This window comes from Pelobates fuscus, chromosome 1 (genome assembly GCF_036172605.1).
Source record: "Pelobates fuscus isolate aPelFus1 chromosome 1, aPelFus1.pri, whole genome shotgun sequence".
NCBI classification, from domain to species: domain Eukaryota; kingdom Metazoa; phylum Chordata; class Amphibia; order Anura; family Pelobatidae; genus Pelobates; species Pelobates fuscus.
In genome coordinates this window covers 399,343,984-399,365,128 of record NC_086317.1, presented here as the reverse complement: position 1 = coordinate 399,365,128, position 21,145 = coordinate 399,343,984, and the positions used below count along the sequence as shown (strand labels likewise).

At 44.3% G+C, this 21,145-nt stretch overlaps 1 protein-coding gene across 1 annotated transcript in view; it reads right to left on the bottom strand.

The window, feature by feature from the left end:
• LOC134568921 (solute carrier family 26 member 10-like) overlaps positions 1–21,145 on the bottom strand; it is a 131,148-nt gene that overhangs the window by 7,205 nt on the left and 102,798 nt on the right. The window contains exon 14 of the mRNA XM_063427638.1: positions 14,031–14,091. Coding sequence (XP_063283708.1) covers positions 14,031–14,091 — 61 coding nt within the window. The remainder of the gene's footprint in view (positions 1–14,030; positions 14,092–21,145) is intronic.

Here is a 21,145-nt window from a genome sequence, read left to right as displayed (position 1 = left end):
GAGATGGAAAAAGATGCTTGGTCGGTCCTCCTACTTCAAATATGGGGCACTGCGCGTGCAATCTAATGTGCCACCAGATAGGAGTGGTGTGGTAAGTAGTCCCCCTTCATCAGGCCTTTTTTAGTTGAATGTATCGCCCACTCTCAGTCCCTTCAGGATCCATCCCTCATTCATCTTAATAAAGGTGAGGTAATCTAGACTTTTTTGACATAGGCGACTTCTCTTCTCAGTGACAATACCTCCTGCTGCACTGAAGGTCCTTTCTGACAGGACACTTGAAGCGGGGCAGGCCAGAAGTTCTATCGCAAATTGGGATAGCTCAGGCCACAGGTCAAGCCTGCACACCCAGTAGTGAAGGGGTTCATCGCTCCTCAGAGTGTCGATATCTGCAGTTAAGGCGAGGTAGTCTGCTACCTGTCAGTCGAGTCGTTCTCTGAGGGTGGACCCCGAAGGGCTGTGGCGATGCGTAGGACTTAAAAAGCTCCGCATGTCCTCCATCAACAACACGTCTGTAAAGCATCCTGTCCTTGCCGGCGTGGTCGTGGGAGTAGGAGGATTACTTTCACCTCTTCCCCTGTTAGATTCCCGTTGTGCTGTGACATCACTCTTGTACGCTGTGTAAAGCATACTGTTTAATTGATTTTGGAACTGCTGCATCCTTTCCGACTTGCCGTAATTCGGTAACATTTCAGGCACTTTCTGCTTATACCGGGGGTCTAGTAGCGTGGACACCCAGTACAGGTTGTTCTCCTTCAGCCTTTTTATACGAGGCACAACAGCATGAAAGACCCCATTTGCACAAGGTTGGATGCCGAGCTACTCATGTCCTGTTCGTCGTCCTCAGTGATCTCTCTGAAGGTATGTTCTTCTCGCCAGCCACGTACAACACCACGGGTACCAGATAGGTGACAATGAGCACCCTGGGATGCCTGTTGTGGTTGGTTTTCCTTCTCCTTCTCAAAGCCACATTCCACCTCTGACTCCTCTTCCTCACAATCTTCTTCCAGCGTTGCCGCAGGTCCAGCAAGCGATGCTGATAAGGCTGTTTCTGGTGGTGATGGTGACCATAACTCTTCCTCTTCACACTTCACACTTCCTCTTCATCTACGGCCTGATCCAGCACTCTTCACAGGGCACGCTCCAGGAAGAAAACAAATGGTATGCTGATGGTGCCTTCGGTGCGACTGACTAGGTTTGTAACCTCCTCAAAAGGATGCATGAGCCTACAGGCATTGCGCATGAGCGTCCAGTAACGTGGAAAAAAAATTCCCAGCTCTGCAGAGGCTGTCCTAGCACCCCGGTCATACAAATACTCGTTAACGGCTTTTTCTTGTTGGAGCAGGCGGTCGAACATTAGGAGTGTTGAATTCCAACGTGTTGGGCTGTCGCAAATCACGCGCCTCACTGGCATGTTGTTTCGCCGCTGGATATCGGAAAAGTGCGCCATGACGCCTGAAATGGCCACACACGTTCCTGGCCTGCTTAAGGACGTCCTGTAAGCCTGGGTACTTATGCACAAAGCGTTGTACGATCAGATTACACACATGTGCCATGCACGGCACATGTGTCAACTTGCCCAAATGCAATGCCGCCAACAAATTTCTTCCGTTGTCACAAACCACTTTGCCAATCTCCAGTTGGTGCGGAGTCAGCCACTGATCCACCTGTGCGTTCAGGGCGGACAGGAGTGCTGGTCCGGTGTGACTCTCTGCTTTCAGGCAAGTCAACCCCAAGACGGCGTAACACTGCCGTATCCGGGATGTGGAACAGTACCTGGGGAGCTGGGGGGGTGCCGTTGATGTGGAGCAAGACACAGCAGCAGAAGAGGACTCAGTCGAGGAGGTTATGGAAGAGGATGGAGTCACCAACTCCTCTGCTGAGCCACGCATTCCATGCTTGGCAGCCGTCAGCAGGTTTACCCAATCCGCAGTGTAGGTGATATACCTGCCCTGACCATGCTTTGCAGACCAGGTATCAGTGGTCAGATGGACCCTTGCCCCAACACTGTGTGCCAGACATGCCATTACTTTCTTTTGCACAATCAAGTACAGTTTGGGAATTGCTTTTTGTGCAAAGAAATTTTGTCCGGGTACCTTCCACTGCGGTGTCCCAATAGCTACAAATTTTTTGAACGCCTGAGACTCCACCAGCTTGTATGGTAAAAGCTGGCGGGCTAAGAGTTCAGTCAAGCCAGCTGTCAGACGCCGGGCAAGGAGATGACTTCTTGACATTGGCTTCTTACACTCAAACATGTCCTTGACAGACACCTGACTGTGGGCAGATGTGCAGGAACTGCTCAAGGCGAGAGACGGAGGGGCGGATGGTTGAGAGGGGGCAAGGAGGACAGCAGTGGTTAACATGGCTGAAGATGCTGGACCAGGAGGAGGATGGCGGCTTTGAGTTTGTGTGCTGCTTGTACTCATGTGTTGATCCCATAGGCGTTTGTGATGTGCGATCATGTGCCTTTGCAAAGCAGTTGTACCTAGGTGGGTGTTGGACTTCCCACGACTCAGTTTCTTTTGGCACAGGTTGCAAATGGCATCGCTGTTGTAAGAGGCAGACACACACAAAAAATGCCACACTGCTGAGCTCTGCAATGACGGCATTCTGGTGGTGGCAACAGCATGCGTTGATTGGCGTGCTGTCTGGCTGACCCCGGGTGCCGATGGATGCTGTCTGACTGTGCCACTAGCTCCTTGCGACTACCTCCCCCTGCTTCCAACTTGTCTCCTCCTCCTCCTCTCTGTCTCCCCATCTGAACTTTCCCCCTGTTCTTCTTCTCTTCTAGCGGACACCCACGTGACATCCACGGACGCATCGTCATCATCAACCGCTTCACTTGTATCTGACAACTCAGCAAAGGAAGCAGCAGTGGGTACAACATCATCATCATCACACCGTACGTGTGTAATGCTGCCTGCCTGAGACATATCCCTGTTATCTACATCCTCTGGCAATAATGGTTGCGCATCACTCATTTCTTCCAACTGATGTGTAAATAACTCCTCTGACATACCAAGTGAAGCGGCTGTGGTGCTAGTGTTGGTGGTGGCAGCAGGCGGGCGAGTGGTAACTTGAGAGGTGCCCGAAGCTAAGCTGGAGAAGGATCGTGCGTCGAGGTTCTGAGCGGAAGCTGTAGAAGATTGGGTGTTCTGTGTTAGCCAGTCAACTATGTCCTCAGAACTTTTCAAGTTCAGGGTATGTGCCCTCTGAACACTGGGCATTATTCTAGGGCCAAAGGGAATCACAGCACCACCACCCCCACGGCCCCTGCAGGGTGGCCTGCCTCTGCCTGTCGTTTTTTTTTCGATTTGTGGTACTATGCGTGCAAGCTACTGTGACAACAGATATGAGTGGCACTGGTGTGACACTGTGCCCTGGCAGGCCCTGAAACGCACACTCGCGAAGGAAACTGACTGCTATTATATTACAGTCCAAAAAGTTTTTTTTTTGTTAAATGCAAGCTACTGTGACACCAGATATGAGTGGTGGCACTGGGCAAGTGGGCACAGTATACACTGTGAGCCTGACACACACGCTGGCAGACAACTAACTGCTATTCAATCTATTACAGTCAAAATTGTATTTTTTTTTTAAATTTACACTACCGTTACATCAGATATGAGTTGCACTGGTGTGACACTGTGCCCTGGCAGGCCCTGAAATGCACACTCGTGAAGGAAACTGACTGCTATTATATTACAGTCCAAAAAGTTTTTTTTTTTTTTAAATGCAAGCTATTGTGACACCAGATATGAGTGAGTGGTGGCACTGGGCAGGCCCTGAAACGCACACTCGTGAAGGAAACTGACTGCTATTATATTACAGTCCAAAAAGTTTAGTTTTTTTTTTAAATGCAAGCTATTGGGACACTAGATATGAGTGAGTGGTGGCACTGGGCAGGCCTTGAAACGCACACTCGTGAAGGAAACTGACTGCTATTATATTACAGTCCAAAAAGTTTAGTTTTTGTTAAATGCAAGCTATTGGGACACCAGATATGAGTGAGTGGTGGCACTGGGCAAGTGCGCACAGTATACGCTGTGAGCCTGACACACACGCTGGCAGACAACTAACTGCTATTCAATCTATTACAGTCAATTTTTTTATTTTTTTATTAAATGTACACTACTTTTACACCAGATATGAGTTGCACTGGTGTGACACTGTGCCCTGGCAGGCCCTGAAATGCACACTCGTGAAGGAAACTGACTGCTATTATATTACAGTCCAAAAAGTTTTTTTTTTTTTAAATGCAAGCTATTGTGACACCAGATATGAGTGAGTGGTGGCACTGGGCAAGTGCGCACAGTATACGCTGTGAGCCTGACACACACGCTGGCAGACAACTAACAGCTATTCAATCTATTACAGTCAATTTTTTTTTTTTTTTAAATGTACACTACTGTTACACCAGATATGAGTTGCACTGGTGTGACACTGTGCCCTGGCAGGCCCTGAAACGCACACTAGTGAAGGGAACTGACTGCTATTATATTACAGTCCAAAAAGTTTATTTTTTTGTTAAATGCAAGCTATTGTGACACCAGATATGAGTGGTGGCACTGGGCAAGTGGGCACAGTATACGCTGTGAGCCTGACACACACGCTGGCAGACAACTAACTGCTATTCAATCTATTACAGCCAAAATTTCATTTTATTTTAAAAATGTACACTACTGTTACACCAGATATGAGTTGCACTGGTGTGACACTGTGCCCTGGCAGACCCTGAAACGCACACTCGTGAAGGAAACTGACTGCTATTATATTACAGTCAAAAAGTTTAGTTTTTTTTAAATGCAAGCTATTGTGACACCAGATATGAGTGAGTGGTGGCACTGGGCAGGCCCTGAAACGCACACTAGTGAAGGAAACTGACTGCTATTATATTACAGTCAAAAAAGTTGTTGTTTTTTTAAATGCAAGCTATTGGGACACCAGTGAGTGAGTGGTGGCACTGGGCAAGTGGGCACAGTATACGCTGTGAGCCTGACACACAGGCTGGCAGGCAGGCAACTGCAACTACATTACACAGAAAAAAAAAGCAGACTGATGTTCTAGCCCTAAAAAGGGCTTTTTGGGGGTGCTGTCCTTACAGCAGAGATCAGATGAGTCCTTCAGGACTGTAGTGGACACTGAATACACTAGCCTAGCTATCAATTTCCCTTTCAAATCAGCAGCAGCTACACTGTCCCTACTCTCACTAAGAATGCAGCTTCACAATGAATGTAAAATGGATGCTGTCCAGGAGGTGGGAGGGTCTGGGAGGGAGGGTCTGCTGCTGATTGGCTGGAATGTGTCTGCTGACTGTGAGGTACAGGGTCAAAGTTTACTCAATGATGACGAATAGGGGGCAGACCGAACGGCGAATGTGTTCGCCATCCGTGGCGATCGCGAACAAGCGATGTTCGCCAGGAACTATTCGCCAGCGAACAGTTCGGGACATCACTAGTAAAGAATCATATTAAGGAGGGAATGAAAACTGCTTTCCTAAATAAAGAAAGTGTTTTTTATAGGCATGGAACTTACCTAACCTCAGGAAGTAAAAAAACAACATGTAATCAACTAAAAATCCACACATAAGAAAAGAATCCTTTAAAATAAGAGACCTAATCCCATACCACTTTATGAATGTGATCTACTTATTGGTTTGTCCTTGTCCGATTTATTATGTAGATCACATGATGTAGATCAACATGCATTACATAAACAAGTAGAGAAGCATACTATGCTTGGTAAAAAGAAATTTGAAGATCTCAATGTCTCCCAATAGTTTAAAATTGCACACAATGACATTTTTAGTGATACAGCAATAGTCAATTGGAGAGGGAATAACGTTATCAAAAAACTTGGCCAGTCAGAGATGAGTTGGATTTTTAATTTGAATATCATTAAGCCTTTTGGATTCAATATAGATTTTAAATTGAGCCATTTTAAAAATAATAAATAGTTAATATAATTATTTAATTCTATTAAATTAAGGGTGGGGGCGGAGCCTAGCATCCAAGCAGAGTGGCTGTGCTGAACCTCAGCTCCCACTACAATATGCCCTTTTTGGGTGTAATTCCCTCAATCGGCACAATCGCACCCTGGAGAGAACCTAGCATGAAGGGGACACCCGGGGCTATCAAACGATACTGAAATCAACCCTGTACCACCCCGGGGACCCGACAACATGCCTTGAGGCCTACCGGAGATCGGGCAGCAGGGAGACGGCCGCTCCCCAGGCTGACTGACCTGAACATGGAAACCTCGAAAGGGTCACCTCCTACCCCCCCCCCCCCCTCTGGACCAAAGGGGGTCATCTCGGTCCACACTAAGCGACTGGAATGGCAATCATAAGCCAACCATACAAGTCGAGGAACCGCAACATCAGGGCAGCCGAGCACATGGCGTACCCAAAATGGCGGCGGCGAGTACACCTTACCAGCTGAAACATCTACAAGAGATGGAGGATCACAGCGACATACAGCAGCGTTTAGATGCAGCTTTTGCCCGATTCTGGCACAAGCTGGTAATAAGGCTGCAAGCACCAACGGCAAATCAGCCACCCCACCCAGATAAAAATGGACCGAACCGAGCCCACGGAGAACAGAGGAAGGTACCACCGAAAGGGCAGCCAGACCGCAAAAAAGCAGCGGGGAACAGGGGGAAGAGGCGCCCCACTCCGGGCACAGCGACTATCCCCAAGCTAATCACGCAAGCAGGCAGCCCGCCCAGGCTGGGGGCCAGGAGGAAACTGCCTCCGCAGCATCGACCACCCTGCAGAAGGAATGCCCGCCGCTGGCGGCGACAGGTCAGCGGCTCCATCTGCACCCGATATGGGAATGCCTCGAACTCAGACGATGCCACCCTATATGTGGGCCTGGGGCTGAAGGGGGTCCTCGCCCCGCATCTGCCACTCTAACACCTTTTGCCCTCTCACTCCTGATGACAACATACCGCGAACTGGCAAGGGCTGAGCGGGACTGATTTGCGGACACGTCGCACTGTTTAACTTTCTCCTCTCACCTTCCTTAACTCTTTAGGTCCCCTCTATACATGACGCAAGGCTAAGTTTAAATGGTTACCTTTGTCGCAGCCCACCATCTATGCAACCAGTTGTGTTTTTTTGTTTTTTTTTAATCACTGACCCAGTTAAACCCAATTGCATAGCTTAAGCACTGTGTATCTCCCATATCTGTTTTGTTATACAGTTAGTTCTGCATTGAACCAATGATACCCATTCAGCAAAGCAACTGTTTTAGTATATCTAGACACGAGTCTGTACGCCTCTCATTTCCTATGTATGTAGGATACTGTTTAAGTCCAGCATGTTAATATACTGAGCCCTCTGGTATAGTATATGGTTTAATTCTATTAACACACTCAGAAGGCATGCATCTAATCAACCAGCCTCTGCTAGATTAAAAATCAGTTTATCCACTTATTGTGCCTTTAATCAACAGGACCTTATGATCCAAAGCTTGTATCTTCAACATATAGTTTAACGACAAAAATTAAAAAAAATGAGGCATCGCTAATCTGGAAATGTAACTCAAAATTGTTAAATGATGTACCTAAGCTGTAAAATCACTCGTACAATTTCCCTGCTTTTCTTTTGTACCCCATCTTATATGCCTTCAATAAAAGAAAGATTTACAAAAAAATTAAGGGTTTCATAATTTACTAATGGTAATAAATAGGTGTGATCACGGTACTTCAGCCTTATTTAGGTTATATTCATCATAAAAGGAACATAAAATCTTATACATTGTGAGATGGGTATGTCTTTTTTGGTAATTGGGTGTCCAAATATATTAGGCAATATTTTCTCAGTGCATTATTCTTGTGCTTTTTTATGTTTGGTAATATTTGATGTTTTTTTTTTTCCCTTTCAAATCGCGACATTCATAGTAACCTAGAGGTATGAGGGACCTTTAGAAAATATTGAATGTTTTTAATGTTTTCTAGCAAATACACTTTTTAGATCAATATATGTATTTTTCAATAAACTATTTTTGTTATCCAGTTTGGGAAATTATTTTGATAATCTTGCACAAAATGAATTTGATATAGGATGGGGCACTTAATAAATTAGTTTTTATATGTACAATGTCTCTTTATATCACTTCGGCATTCCCCCATCCTTTTCTTTTTAGTCTGCTTTGATGCTTTTTCTCGTGGATTGAGGCGCATGAAAATGATGTTGATAGCTGATGAAGAAGAAGGGAAGAAGTGACATGTGAGGTCGCAATACGTCATTTCCAGAAGCTCGGGAAAAGGGCAATAAGTGAGGACATAGTCCTTGGCTATTATAGATCATGTGATCCCAGGAGGTAAAAACTACATGGATTTAAAAGCTGGACACTTGGTGATAGGATTAAAGCGGCACAGTCATGCCGAACTTACCTTTTTTTAATTGATTCCTCTTCTCTTCCTCTCTCAGGATCTGTTCTTCATTTCTTCCTTTCTGCTCTAGTTTTCTTTAAAACATAAGACAAAGTAGGGACTATTTGTCTTATGGAGGTTTCCTATGAATGACCATCTCTGACCAGTGGAGGAGCAAAGTGTACTTCATTTCCGGTGGTCAAAGCAATTTTCCCACAAATCACACCTATTTTCTCAGTGATATACAAAACTATTCATTTCCCCATTTTGTGTTGTCTTTGAGTACTGGTGAAGTTCCATTCAGAAGAAATGTAGTGTGCTGCCTTAAAAAACGCATCAGCCCACAAAATCTAAGCCAACAATTATTAACAGGTAGTGATGTCGCGAACATAAAAGTTTCAGTTCGCGAATGGCGAACGCGAACTTCTGCAAATGTTTGCGAACGGGTGAACCGGGCGAACCACCATAGACTTCAATAGGCAAGCGAATTTTAAAACCCACAGGGACTCTTTCTGGCCACAATAGTGATGGAAAAGTTGTTTCAAGGGGACTAACACCTGGACTGTGGCATGCCGGAGGGGGATCCATGGCAAAACTCCCATGGAAAATTACAAAGTTGATGCAGAGTCTGGTTTCAATCCATAAAGGGCCTAAACCACCTAACATTCCTAAATTGTTTGGAATAACGTGCTTTAAAACATCAGGTATGATGTTGTATCGATCAGGTAATGTAAGGGTTACGCCCGCTTCACAGTGACAGACCAAACTCCCCGTTTAACGCACCGCAAACAACCGCAAACAGTCCATTTGCACAACCACAAACTCCCCATTTGCACAAGGTTGGATACCAAGCTAGCCATGTCCCGTTCCTTGTCCTCACTGATGTCATTGAAGGTCTCTTCCTCTACCCAGCCACGTACAACACCAAGGGTCCCCGAAAGGTGACAACAAGCCCCCTGTATTTTTTTTTAAATGTACACTACTGTTACACCAGATATGAGATGCACTGGTGTGACACTGTGCCCTGGCAGGCACTGAAACGCACACGTGTGAAGGAAACTGACTGCTATTATTTCACAGTCAAATTTCTAGTTTTTTGTTTTGTTTTTATGTACACTACTTTTACACCAGATATGAGTTGCACTGGTGTGACACTGTGCCCTGGCAGGCTCTAAAACTCACACGTGTGAAGGAAACTGACTGCTATTATATGACAGTCAAAAAAGTTTTTTTTTTTTTAAATGCAAGCTATTGTGACACCAGATATGAGTGGTGGCACTGGAACCACCTTAAAAATATTGGATTTCGCTAAAAATCATGATCACTATATACTTTCTCTACAAACCTCTAAAACGAACCAAACTACTCATCCATCCGCTATACCACTTGATCCCACCTATAACTAGTGCCCAGTTAAAATACTTGACTCTTACTTACCCACACTCAGTCATGCCACACACATTTCACCACTACTCTCACTGAATCCCTCTGACTACGGCTAAATTCATCTTCTACATCAGAACACTACTCCTAAGATTGGGCTGTATCCATGTCTGGGGTCTTTCATTTAGAATAGGGGCAGCTTCGGTCTCCTTCAACACTGACACTCCAGTGCATATTATTAAAAGATTGGGCAGATGGAAATCCTCATTTTAAACCGATATATTCCTCATCCCGAGAAAGAAATGAGGAAAGCTTTTAAAAGTTTGGCTTTGTAAATTTGATGCAATAAGTGTGTTTTTCTTTAATACCTTTTCACCCTCTTTGCATGAACCCGATTTACATATATTACTAATATGTTTCTGAACATATATATTATATTATTCACTCACTCACTCACTCACTCTCTGGGCCGGCCTAAGACATCATGCTGCCTAGGTCCAATGATAAATGACTATGGGGGATAATGTATAATAAACACAGGTTACTGGCTATGGGGGGGGGGGGGGGGGGTAATGTATAATAAACACAGGTTACTGGCTATGGGGGGGATAATGTATAATAAACACAGGTTACTGGCTATGGGGGGATAATGTATAATAAACACAGATTACTGGCTATGGGAGGATAATGTATAATTAACACAGGTTACTGGCTATGGGAGGATAACGTATAATAAACACAGGTTACTGGCTATGGGGGGATAATGTATAATAAACACAGGTTACTGGCTATGGGGAGGATAATGTATAATAAACACAGATTACTGGCTATGGGGAGGATAATGTATAATAAACACAGGTCACTGGCTATGGGGGGATAATGTATAATAAACACAGGTTACTGGCTATGGGGGATAATGTATAATAAACACAGGTTACTGGCTATGGAGGATAATGTATAATAAACACAAACACAAAAAAATAATAATAATTAAAAAAAAAATGAATGCAGCTTCAGAATTAATCTAAATTGTATGCTGTCTAGGAGGTGGGTGGGTTTGGGAGGGAGGGTCTGCTGCTGATTTGCTGGAATGTGTCTGCTGTGAGGTACAGGGTCAAAGTTTACTCAATGATGACAAATAGGGGGCGGACCGAGCATCGCATATGTTAGCCGTCCGTGGCAAACGCGAACAAGCTATGTTCGCCAGGAACTATTCGCCAGCGAACCATTTGGGACATCACTATTAACAGGCTATCATGAATCTGATTGTATCATCTCACAATCTTTCACTTCACAATCTGTACATGTAAAATTGCACTATTGTTTGTGACTTTTTTGGGGGGCCCAAACAAGTTATAGGGGTATACTAATTTTATTAAAGCAGTGCTAACCAATGCATGGCTGATGGGCCATGATGGGATTTTATGCGGTCTGCCACATATAATCCCGAAGACAGGCCTTTGTTCCCTGTCCCCTTATGCAGAGCCAGCTCTATCCAAGACCCGGCCTTGCTGTGTGTCTCCACAAGGCGGTGGGAAGATCAAAAAGTCCCACACTGGCCGAAAGGCACTTGTCTGTGGCAGCTGGCAGGGGAGGTGAGAGCAGGGGAGGTGAGAGAAGAGGAGGAGCAGGGAGGCTGAATGTTCCTCTAGTGAGCTTTGCAATTTAGAGAGTCACCATGGGTTTCCATGGCAACATTCCACCAGGGCCATAAAGTGTTGTTGTTTTTTTTACATAAAGAACTTAAATATATATGCATATTGGCTTCCAACTCTCCACACAATATATAAGCCCTATAACATTCAACACAGTGACACACTGCACCCCTTACACACACTACACCCCTCACTCACACACACACACACACACACACACTACACCTTTCATACACCCTGCACCCATCACACACAAACATCACACACAGACTGCACCCCTCACACATACACACTGCACCTCTCACATACGAACACACACATGGAATCTCTCACACACTGCACCTCTCACACACACACTGCACCCCTCACACACACACTGCACCCCTCACACACGTATTGAGTCTCTCACACACTGCACTACTCATACACACATTGCACACATTGCATCTCCTTTAACCCCTTAAGGACCAAACTTCTGGAATAAAAGGGATTCATGACATGTCACACATGTCATGTGTCATTAAGGGGTTAAACACAACATCTCAATTTCTACATGAGCCTTGGGCCATTATATCCTAAGGGACACTAAGTGTCTCTTTACTAAATAGATGTTATCTTGTATGGCTGCCACCCCTTTATAAGCAGACTTAATAACTATAATTATGACACAAGGTAGTATGTAAAGAATTTATACCAGTGCAGACTTCGGATAAATCTTTTTTTCTATGTGGCCCTGTATTATAGCGCTTCACTATAATTTTTTTAATGTTACACTTACAAATAATCTATAGTTTCACACATACATATACACAAATAATTAGGGGTAATTATTAATAGGGATAGGGGTAGGGGTAGGTTAGGTTTAGAGTTAGGTTTAAGGTTAGGGAATTCCCAAAGCCCCAATTTAGCGAAGTGCCTAAGTTGCCGAAGTCCCAAATTTTGGAAGTGCCGAACCAAAGTGCTGAAGTCCTGAATTGCCTAAGTCCCGAATTTCAGAAGTGCCAAACCGAACCACATTTTTTGCCCATGCACATCCCTAGTGTTTATGTGTGTGTAAGTTTTTGTCCATAGATATGCATAGCTTGAGTTTATGATGTGTGAGTATAGGTGTGTGCAACATATTACATTTAGGTTTGAACCCAAAGAAACTTACCATGTATGTTTCAATGAAAAAAAAGGTAATATAGATATTTCATCTCTAATTATAACAAGGTGTATAGAGAGATGTTCTTTAAAAACCCAAACCCAAACTCCCATAATAGTGCCCAGAGTGGCATTACATTAGGCTATGCATTGGCATTCCTGGCACACCAACCAGTCATGCCTGTGTGAATGTGCATATGTGCATGTTAGTCTATAGATAAGTGCTTTAAAATACCTCCCAACATTGGCAGATCTGAAAGCAGGTTAGAGGTGGCAGGCCTAAAGGACCATGCCAATGATGCCCCTTATACCACTTACAATGCCCTAAATAAGCAGTTCTGCCTGCAAAGGTGTACAGGGTTTCCCACAAAGGAGCAGTGTCAGTCTGGAGTGAATGTACACCAGGCTGACTATCAGTTTGTCTGGTTGAGTCCACTCAGGGGGAGCCATGCAGAGAGCACTGTGGAAGCATGCTCTACAAGGACCTAGAACCCTCCACACAGCACAAGCACATCTAATAATATATTCATTCTGTACTGGCTGGGGTCTGTTCCCTAGTGTTTCTGGAATTAGGACACCAAGGAACAAAACTGGTGTGGTTAGACTGGAGCCTGAAATTGGATGGGCCCACCAAAATCAAGACAGTTGGGGGCATGCTATAGACTACAAAATAGACATATACAAATAGAACATGCACACATAAATGTACACATTAACACACACACACAGACACACACTCTGTTTAATGCCATTAAATGATAGTGGGGGAGGAGTGAGAGAATGTTCCGTGTTTTTTTCTTCTTATACATATGGCATATTTTATCTTGTCATTTAGGATTATCTTATACACCAGCATACAGAAAACCACAAATTAAGCATATATAAATATATATAAACATACCGTACATTCTAACTCACAGATACACACCAGCTGATACCCATAGATACCCACTAGTACATATCCATAAAAAATAAACACTAGCACACATACTTATAAATGCATTCACATATACATAAAGACACACTAATGTGCATCCATAAAAGCACACATTAACAAATTAAGTTATTCACTAAAATGTGAATTGTGATTAATTAAAAGTCAATTTGCAAAATCTGAAATATATTTACCAGGATGTGATGGTATCTAAAGTGGATAATTTTTCCAACTCCATTTTAGCCTAAATTTCACAGTCAAATTTTAAATGAATCCCAATTTCACGGTTAGTGAAAAACAAAACACAGTGTTACACAACCATAGACATAGACCCACAGACAGACACACCCATATTTTATAATATAATTTTTCTTTCGTTCTCATAGCTACAAACATGTCATTTTCATGTCTTAGATGGATTTGAATTCCAGTCCCAACTTGTGTGCCGGATTGCACTATGTAAATCTGACACAAGGAAAACAGGCGCATAGTAAATCCTCTAGGCAAGTCAAGGCAGAACATTATCTTATAGGATACTATACCTGTTTCTGGTTTTATGCTGCACCCTTCTGGATTATACACTGGATTTGCTATCCCTGTGTCCTAAATAAAATGATAAACACATCATTAACATATTTTCATTATGAATTTTCCAAATCATTATTGTTTTAGTAAAAACATTTAGCTAAGTGTTCTTGACACCATGTTAAAGAGTTGTTTTTCTCATGTTCTCTATGTAATGCATTCCCCAGAAACTTTTGTTACCTCTGTGTGGGACCGTAAAGTTCTGTGACTAGGGGGTCAAGCCAACAGCTACAGCAACCTCAACTGGACTGGCCTTCGAAAGGGCATATCCTCCCAGGCATGTATGTACTCTGCCTATGCCTCTGCCTCCCAGGCAGGTATTCATTCCCCTGCCTGCCCTGCTTCTCCCAGGTAGGTATCTCTGTCTGTCCTGCTTCATGATAAGGCATTTGTGGCTCTCAGGCCTAGATCTTTCTTGATATGTCCCTGGGACTAGAGAATAATGCATCCAGCAAGCAGGTCAGAAAACTCTGCTACTGAATTCCCATAACAAACCAGAAAGGACACACAATTACCAATGGAACTACCACACAACTCTTTATTTTCTACACCTTTGGTGACCTGTCCTTAAACATGTGGTGAAAACCATTTATAATACAAATATACAGAATATTGGAAAACAAGCAAACATAATTCATACTCCAAAATATGTAATAAATGTAACTCTTTCAAAAACAATAAAAAGCAAAAATATATACATTTAACTTATTTGGTTGCACTAATTTTTAAAATTTTCTTTTTTTTTTATTGGAGTTTGTACGTACAAGATACATATTTTTCATTATATGAAAAAAGTAATATAGGTTTAGAGAAAATCAACAATCTGGAACATGGATCGTCAAGATAACAGACATATAGAACATATCATGCGGAGAATAGCAAAAGAACACAATAACACTGCCCATCTCTTGTTGTAGATTGGGGGAAGTGGAGGTGTGAAAACAGTACAGCACAGCGTGCCAGGCCTATGCCTAGTGATTTGCTTCTGGGCAGAGATCGCTGCCACTAGGCAGCCCCTCCATGTGGTTCAGAGGTTGACTGTGGGTTATTCTCCCCAGTGCTTCCCCTCTTCTTTTTAGCATTCCCCTTGACTAGGGTTTCAGTGGGTGGCATTCCCATCAAGCCCAACTACTTTAAAAACGGCTCTGGGTTGTCAGAGGAAGTCATTCTAACTGTCTACGCTCCCTGGGGGACTATTAGAGAGCCCTCCACTCCCCATCTGTATTTGACCGACTGGTCCCATCGGGGCCAGCATTCTCCTCTCCGTCAAGACCGAAAAAGGTAGGTCACTGTATATGGACATCGAGTAGTCCCTAAAGGACACCTTCCCCAGTATTCTGGATTGGTTCAGGATTGCGGTTCTTACCTCTACATCATTTGTGACTGCAATGGTGCCTCTTGGGGCTTCAAGTGGCATTGTAGCGGATTTGTGGACTAGGAATGCTGACACTATCAGTGGAGGGGCAGTGCTCCCTTTGCTTCCCTTCGAGGAAATCAGCCCCCCCAGCAGTATGGTTTCACCTCCCACCGTCTCTGGAATACTGTGTAGGCATATATTTTGGCCTCTCTGTCGAGCCTCCAATGTGGCTACTGCTCGATTCAGATGTCGTACCTGTTGGGTAAGTCCCTCAAGCTGGCCCTTTGTCTCCTGCAGTTGACCATCCGTGGCAATCTCTCTCTCCTCCACCGCTTTGATCTTCTGGTGGATGACTCCAATCTCAGCCTGGGCCTCCATGAGGTCTGCTTTCCATATTTTCCTAATGTCAATCAGGAGCCTCCTGATACCCCCCTTGGTGGACGGAGCTGAGCCTTCTTCCGATTCATAGGTCTGATATGCTCTGCCAGCTCGGGTGATGTAAGCTGCCTCTCCTTCTATTGCAAGTCTTCCAAGGTTTCTGGGTCGTTCTGGGCCTCCGGCGCCATCTTGGGAGCCTCTGGTGGTGTGGGCCTCTCAAAGGAGAGTCGAATGTCGGGTAGGCGACGGCTTTCTAAGTGTTGCTGCTTTTTATTCTTGAGGCCCATCATGCACTCTGTGGGGGGTTGAGAAGCTGTGAGTCTCAGGCTGGATATTTTCGTGACCTTAATCGCTTTATTGTGGGGTCGTATCGAAGCCTCACAGATAGACGTCTTTCCGAGTGCTCGGCTGGCCACGACCCCATCTGGGTTGCACTAATTTGCATACTAGCAATATATAAATGGACACATTCCCATTTGTTTAATAGAGGGAGCTGCAGATTTGTCAAACTAACAATGCATAGTTTGAAAATTAATTGCAAATTCATTTTATCGGTTTAATTAATTTTTTTTTATAAACTTTTAAATTAATTAAACATTTTAATAATATCATTATGCAGAATTTGAAGGAGGGACAGAAATACACGGGCATAAAATAGTCTGACAGGGGGACAAGGCTTGGCCGCCATGATGTACAGTCGTATGGATCACAAGCTCCTCAACTAACTTACCTTATTTTCTGTAAAACTGCTGATACCAAGGTGCTGGTGACTTCTAAACCCTCTAAGCCATGTCTGCAACATGTTGAGAACCTGTTGGTGCATTTTTGTGTCTATGTGTGGTCGAGATCCGGTCATGTGCCATCACGGCCTAATGTGGTCTAGGCTGGGAGTGGCAGCTGACCTCCTAAGTGGAATCTTGCAGTCTGAGTAGCTGCTGAGTCTCATGTCAACCCTCTTTTGACTGGTGGGGGTTATCATGGATCCCACTGGCCTACCCCACACACGTCTGTCATTATCAGGAAGCAGGAGCTACACGAGTGTTGACCATAGCTGATCCACTTGCAATGGCAGATGCTCCCTCACCGCCTGGCGCAACTGACTTAATGCTGACTTAAGTGACTAGCAGCGTTATTCGACTGCTCTTGGCAACAGCTCACGGTTTGTATACCGGCAACACTGTCTTACCAATTAGAAGGGGAATGACAAAGCTTGAGTTGGAGGGAGAGTGGGACTTCTCCGGGTGCAGCCACATGAACACCTGTGCCATCTAATATCGGCTGGCCTCGGCTGAAGACCATTCGGCGTAATACCAGTAAATCAGTCGACAGGGAAGGTCTAGGACTCATCAAGTGCCCAAGCCCATGGCTCAGAGATGCTGGCCTCTAATCAGCTTTGGTGCTGGAGCCTGGCCCTACCTCGCTCTAGTCTTGCCACATTCTACTATGATCATCCGACATTTCCGAACATGGGTATAGGATGACACCGGACTCATCACCTTGGGCAATCAGCATGTTCACCTTCGGTGTACCTCTAGTTCTGTGCCTCTCTAGAAATGTTTTTTTTTTTCTTTTATTCGGTTTAATGCCATAATATGAGGGGAGGGGGAAGGTTCAGTGTTTTTTTTCTTCTTACACATCTGGCATGTTTTATCTTGTCATTTAGGATCATCTTACTGTTAATTAGCAAAGCCTACTTTCAATGTTACTCAATGTCACTTATCTATTGAAGGATTGTGTTTAAGCATGTTCTTCGTACTTACAAATGGTGCAATCATTTCATATGCCAGGATATTGTTTATCGACTAATCTTTTACAACAATAAAAAAAAAATGAAGTCGTAATTCTTTACTGAACAATGCTTTGCTCTGCCTTATATTGCTCACTTGTTTATATATCTTATGCTGAACGTGACCTCAATAAAATACAGATTTACAAAACAAAAATAGTCAGACAATCGTCTAATAAAGTATCCGAGTACTGATATAAACAGTAATAAAACAATTTAAAACAATAATTTAAAATGCTTCATTACCAGTGATGTCGCAAACATAAAACATAAAAAACATATAAAACATAAAAACTAAAATAAAACCGCCATATACTTCAATGGGCAGGCGAATTATAAAACCCACAGGGACTCTTTCTGGCCACAATAGTGATGGAAATGTTGTTTCAAGGGGACTAACACCTGGACTGTGGCATGCCGGAGGGGGAACCATGGCAAAACTCCCATGGAAAATTACACAGTTGATGCAGAGTCTGGTTTTAATCCATAAAGGGCAGAAATCACCTAACATTCCTAAATCACAATGGATATGGATTGACACCTGACATATGACATATTGACACCTTGACATATGGATTGACACCTGTCCTCAGAGACCCTGATACACACTGACACAGAGCAGAATAGGGACTGTTCCCCCTACATAGGGTCACTTGGCAGATATGGATTGACACCTGTCCTCAGAGACCCTGATACACACTGACACAGAGCAGAATAGGGATTGTTCCCCCTACATAGGGTCACTTGGCAGATATGGATTGACACCTGTCCTCAGGGACCCTGATACACACTGACACAGCGCAGAATAGGGACTGTTCCCCCTACATAGGGTCACTTGGCAGATATGGATTGACACCTGTCCTCAGGGACCCTGATACACACTGACACAGAGCAGAATAGGGACTATTCCCCTTACATAGGGTCACTTGGCAGATATGAATTGACACCTGTCCTCAGAGACCCTGATACACACTGACAGAGCAGAATAGGGACTGTTCCCCCTACATAGGGTCACTTGGCAGATATGGATTGACACCTGTCCTCAGGGACCCTAATACACACTGACACTGAGCAGAATAGGGACTGTTCCTCCTACATAGGGTCACTTGGCAGAAATGGATTGACACCTGTCCTCAGAGACCCTGATACACACTGACACAGAGCAGACTAGGGACTGTTCCTCCTACATAGGGTCACTTGGCAGAAATGGATTGACACCTGTCCTCAGGGAACCTGATACACACTGACACAGAGCAGAATAGGGACTGTTCCCCCTACATAGGGTCACTTGGCAGATATGGATTGACACCTGTCCTCAGGGACCCTGATACACACTGACACAGAGCAGAATAGGGACTGTTCCCTCTACATAGGGTCACTTGGCAGATATGTATTGACACCTGTCCTCAGAGACCCTGATACACACTGACAGAGCAGAATAGGGACTGTTCCCCCTACATAGGGTCACTTAGCAGATATGGATTGACACCTGTCCTCAGAGACCCTGATACACATTGACACAGAGCAGAATAGGGAATATTCACTAAATGCCAAACATTGTTATACAGGGGAATATTCAGTAAATAATGATAACGGGGGGGGGGTGGGGCTACTGTCCTCCCCCCCGGCCCCCACCCCTGCGCGGTATGTGGGGGCCATAAATCACAATGGGGGACCTACTGTCCTCCTGCCCGCCCCCACCCATGAGCGGTGGGTGGGGGACATAAAAATAATGAGGGGGGGGACCTACTGTATGATGTTGTATCGATCAGGTAGTGTAAGGGTTACGCCCGCTTCCCAGTGACAGACCAAACTCCCAGTTTAACGCACCGCAAACAACCACAAACAGTCCATTTGCACAACCGCAAACTCCCCATTTGCACAAGTTTGGATACCAAGCTAGCCATGTCCCATTCCTTGTCCTCACTGATGTCATTGAAGGTCTCTTCCTCCACCCAGCCACGTACAACACCAAGGGTCCCCGAAAGGTGACAACAAACCCCCTGGGACGCCTGCTGTGTTTGGTCTTCCACCTCCTCAAAGCCACCTTCCTCCTCTGATTCCTCTTCTTCAGAATCCTCTCTCTGCGTTGCCTCTCTCTGCGTTATTATAAGGTGTGTTAAGTAGTACTATTCTTATCAGTTTAATCCCTGTTACGAGTAGAGGACTATTTCCTTGTTTCGTCAAACCCCTTCAAAGATGGAAAAAGCAATATGAGTGGAAGAAACGAGGAAATGTGGTCAGGTGGTGGTGCCAGCCCCACCGATGGCTTGTACCTAGGTATGCTAATAAACTGAAAAAAGAAAAAAATCTCCCAAGAAGGAGATCTAAAACTGGCATAGGAAAAGGTTAGACAACTATAATAAAGTGATACCTACAAATCCTAGTGAGCATAGGTGTATATTAGAGGGAGAAAGGGAAAGCAGAGTAATGCTTCCTAATACCGTGGTTAGTACCCTTTGTTAAAGTAAATTGAGTAATGGACAAAAGTTTTTATTGTATCATTTATAAATAACAAAGGGATACTATACTCATTCCCCTATAGTGGCTAATTGTGTAATAATGGTAATACTATTACCTATTATATAATATTGCATGGGGCAAGGAAATTCCCTCTAAATAGATGGGTATAGGCAGAGAGTATGGAGACCGGAGTGATGCTGTCATAAAAAGTGTCAATAAGGTGATATAAAGTTAAATGTATCACAGACACACCGCCACCCTTTCTCTTAGCTAGTTTCCAGAAATGCTGGATAGGTAGAAGGGCTATAAAGACTCAGAGAGGTCTAAGAAGAATCCTCTAAAAAAGCTCAATCTAAACGTTTAGATGACTGCCTGATTTCCCATCACAGATGCTGGCTAGGAATAACACTGTGCAAGACAAAGAGTGGGTCTAAGTGCCCATAGTGCAGTAAAGTGTCCCTAGTGAAGTGAAAAAGAGAATAACGAGCTGGCGCCCAAGAGAATAACGAGCTGGCGCCCTATCAGGGGACGTGTATATGGCATCGATTTTAGGAACCGGGAGATGGAAAAAGATGCTTGGTCGGTCCTCCTACTTCAAATTTGGGGCACTGCGCGTGCACTCTAATGTGCCACCAGATAGGAGTGGTGTGTTAAGTAGTACTATTCCTTTCAGTTTAATCCCTGTTATGTGCCTTTTTTTTGGATTGGTTTTTGAAGCCACAGTGAAGCACCAGAGGCCCGAAAAATTAGGCATGTACACATGACTGAAAAATTAGGTATTGTTGCAGCCGCTGCTGTAGCAGCGGCCAGAAAAATTGATGTTTGTTTCCCAGGCAGAAAGTGCTCTAAAACATTGCGGCTTGAACCCTAGTTGGTAACGGATAAGTCACGCAAGTCAACCGGCATTCAGAGCTAAAATACAGCAGTGTGTGGACCATTTTTAGCCCAAGGCAGCTCATCTCATCAGGCCTTTTTTAAGTCGAATGTATTGCCCACTGTCAGTCCCTTCGGGATCCATCCCTCATTCATCTTAATAAAGGTGAGGTAATCTAGACTTTTTTGACCTAGGCGACTTCTCTTCTCAGTGA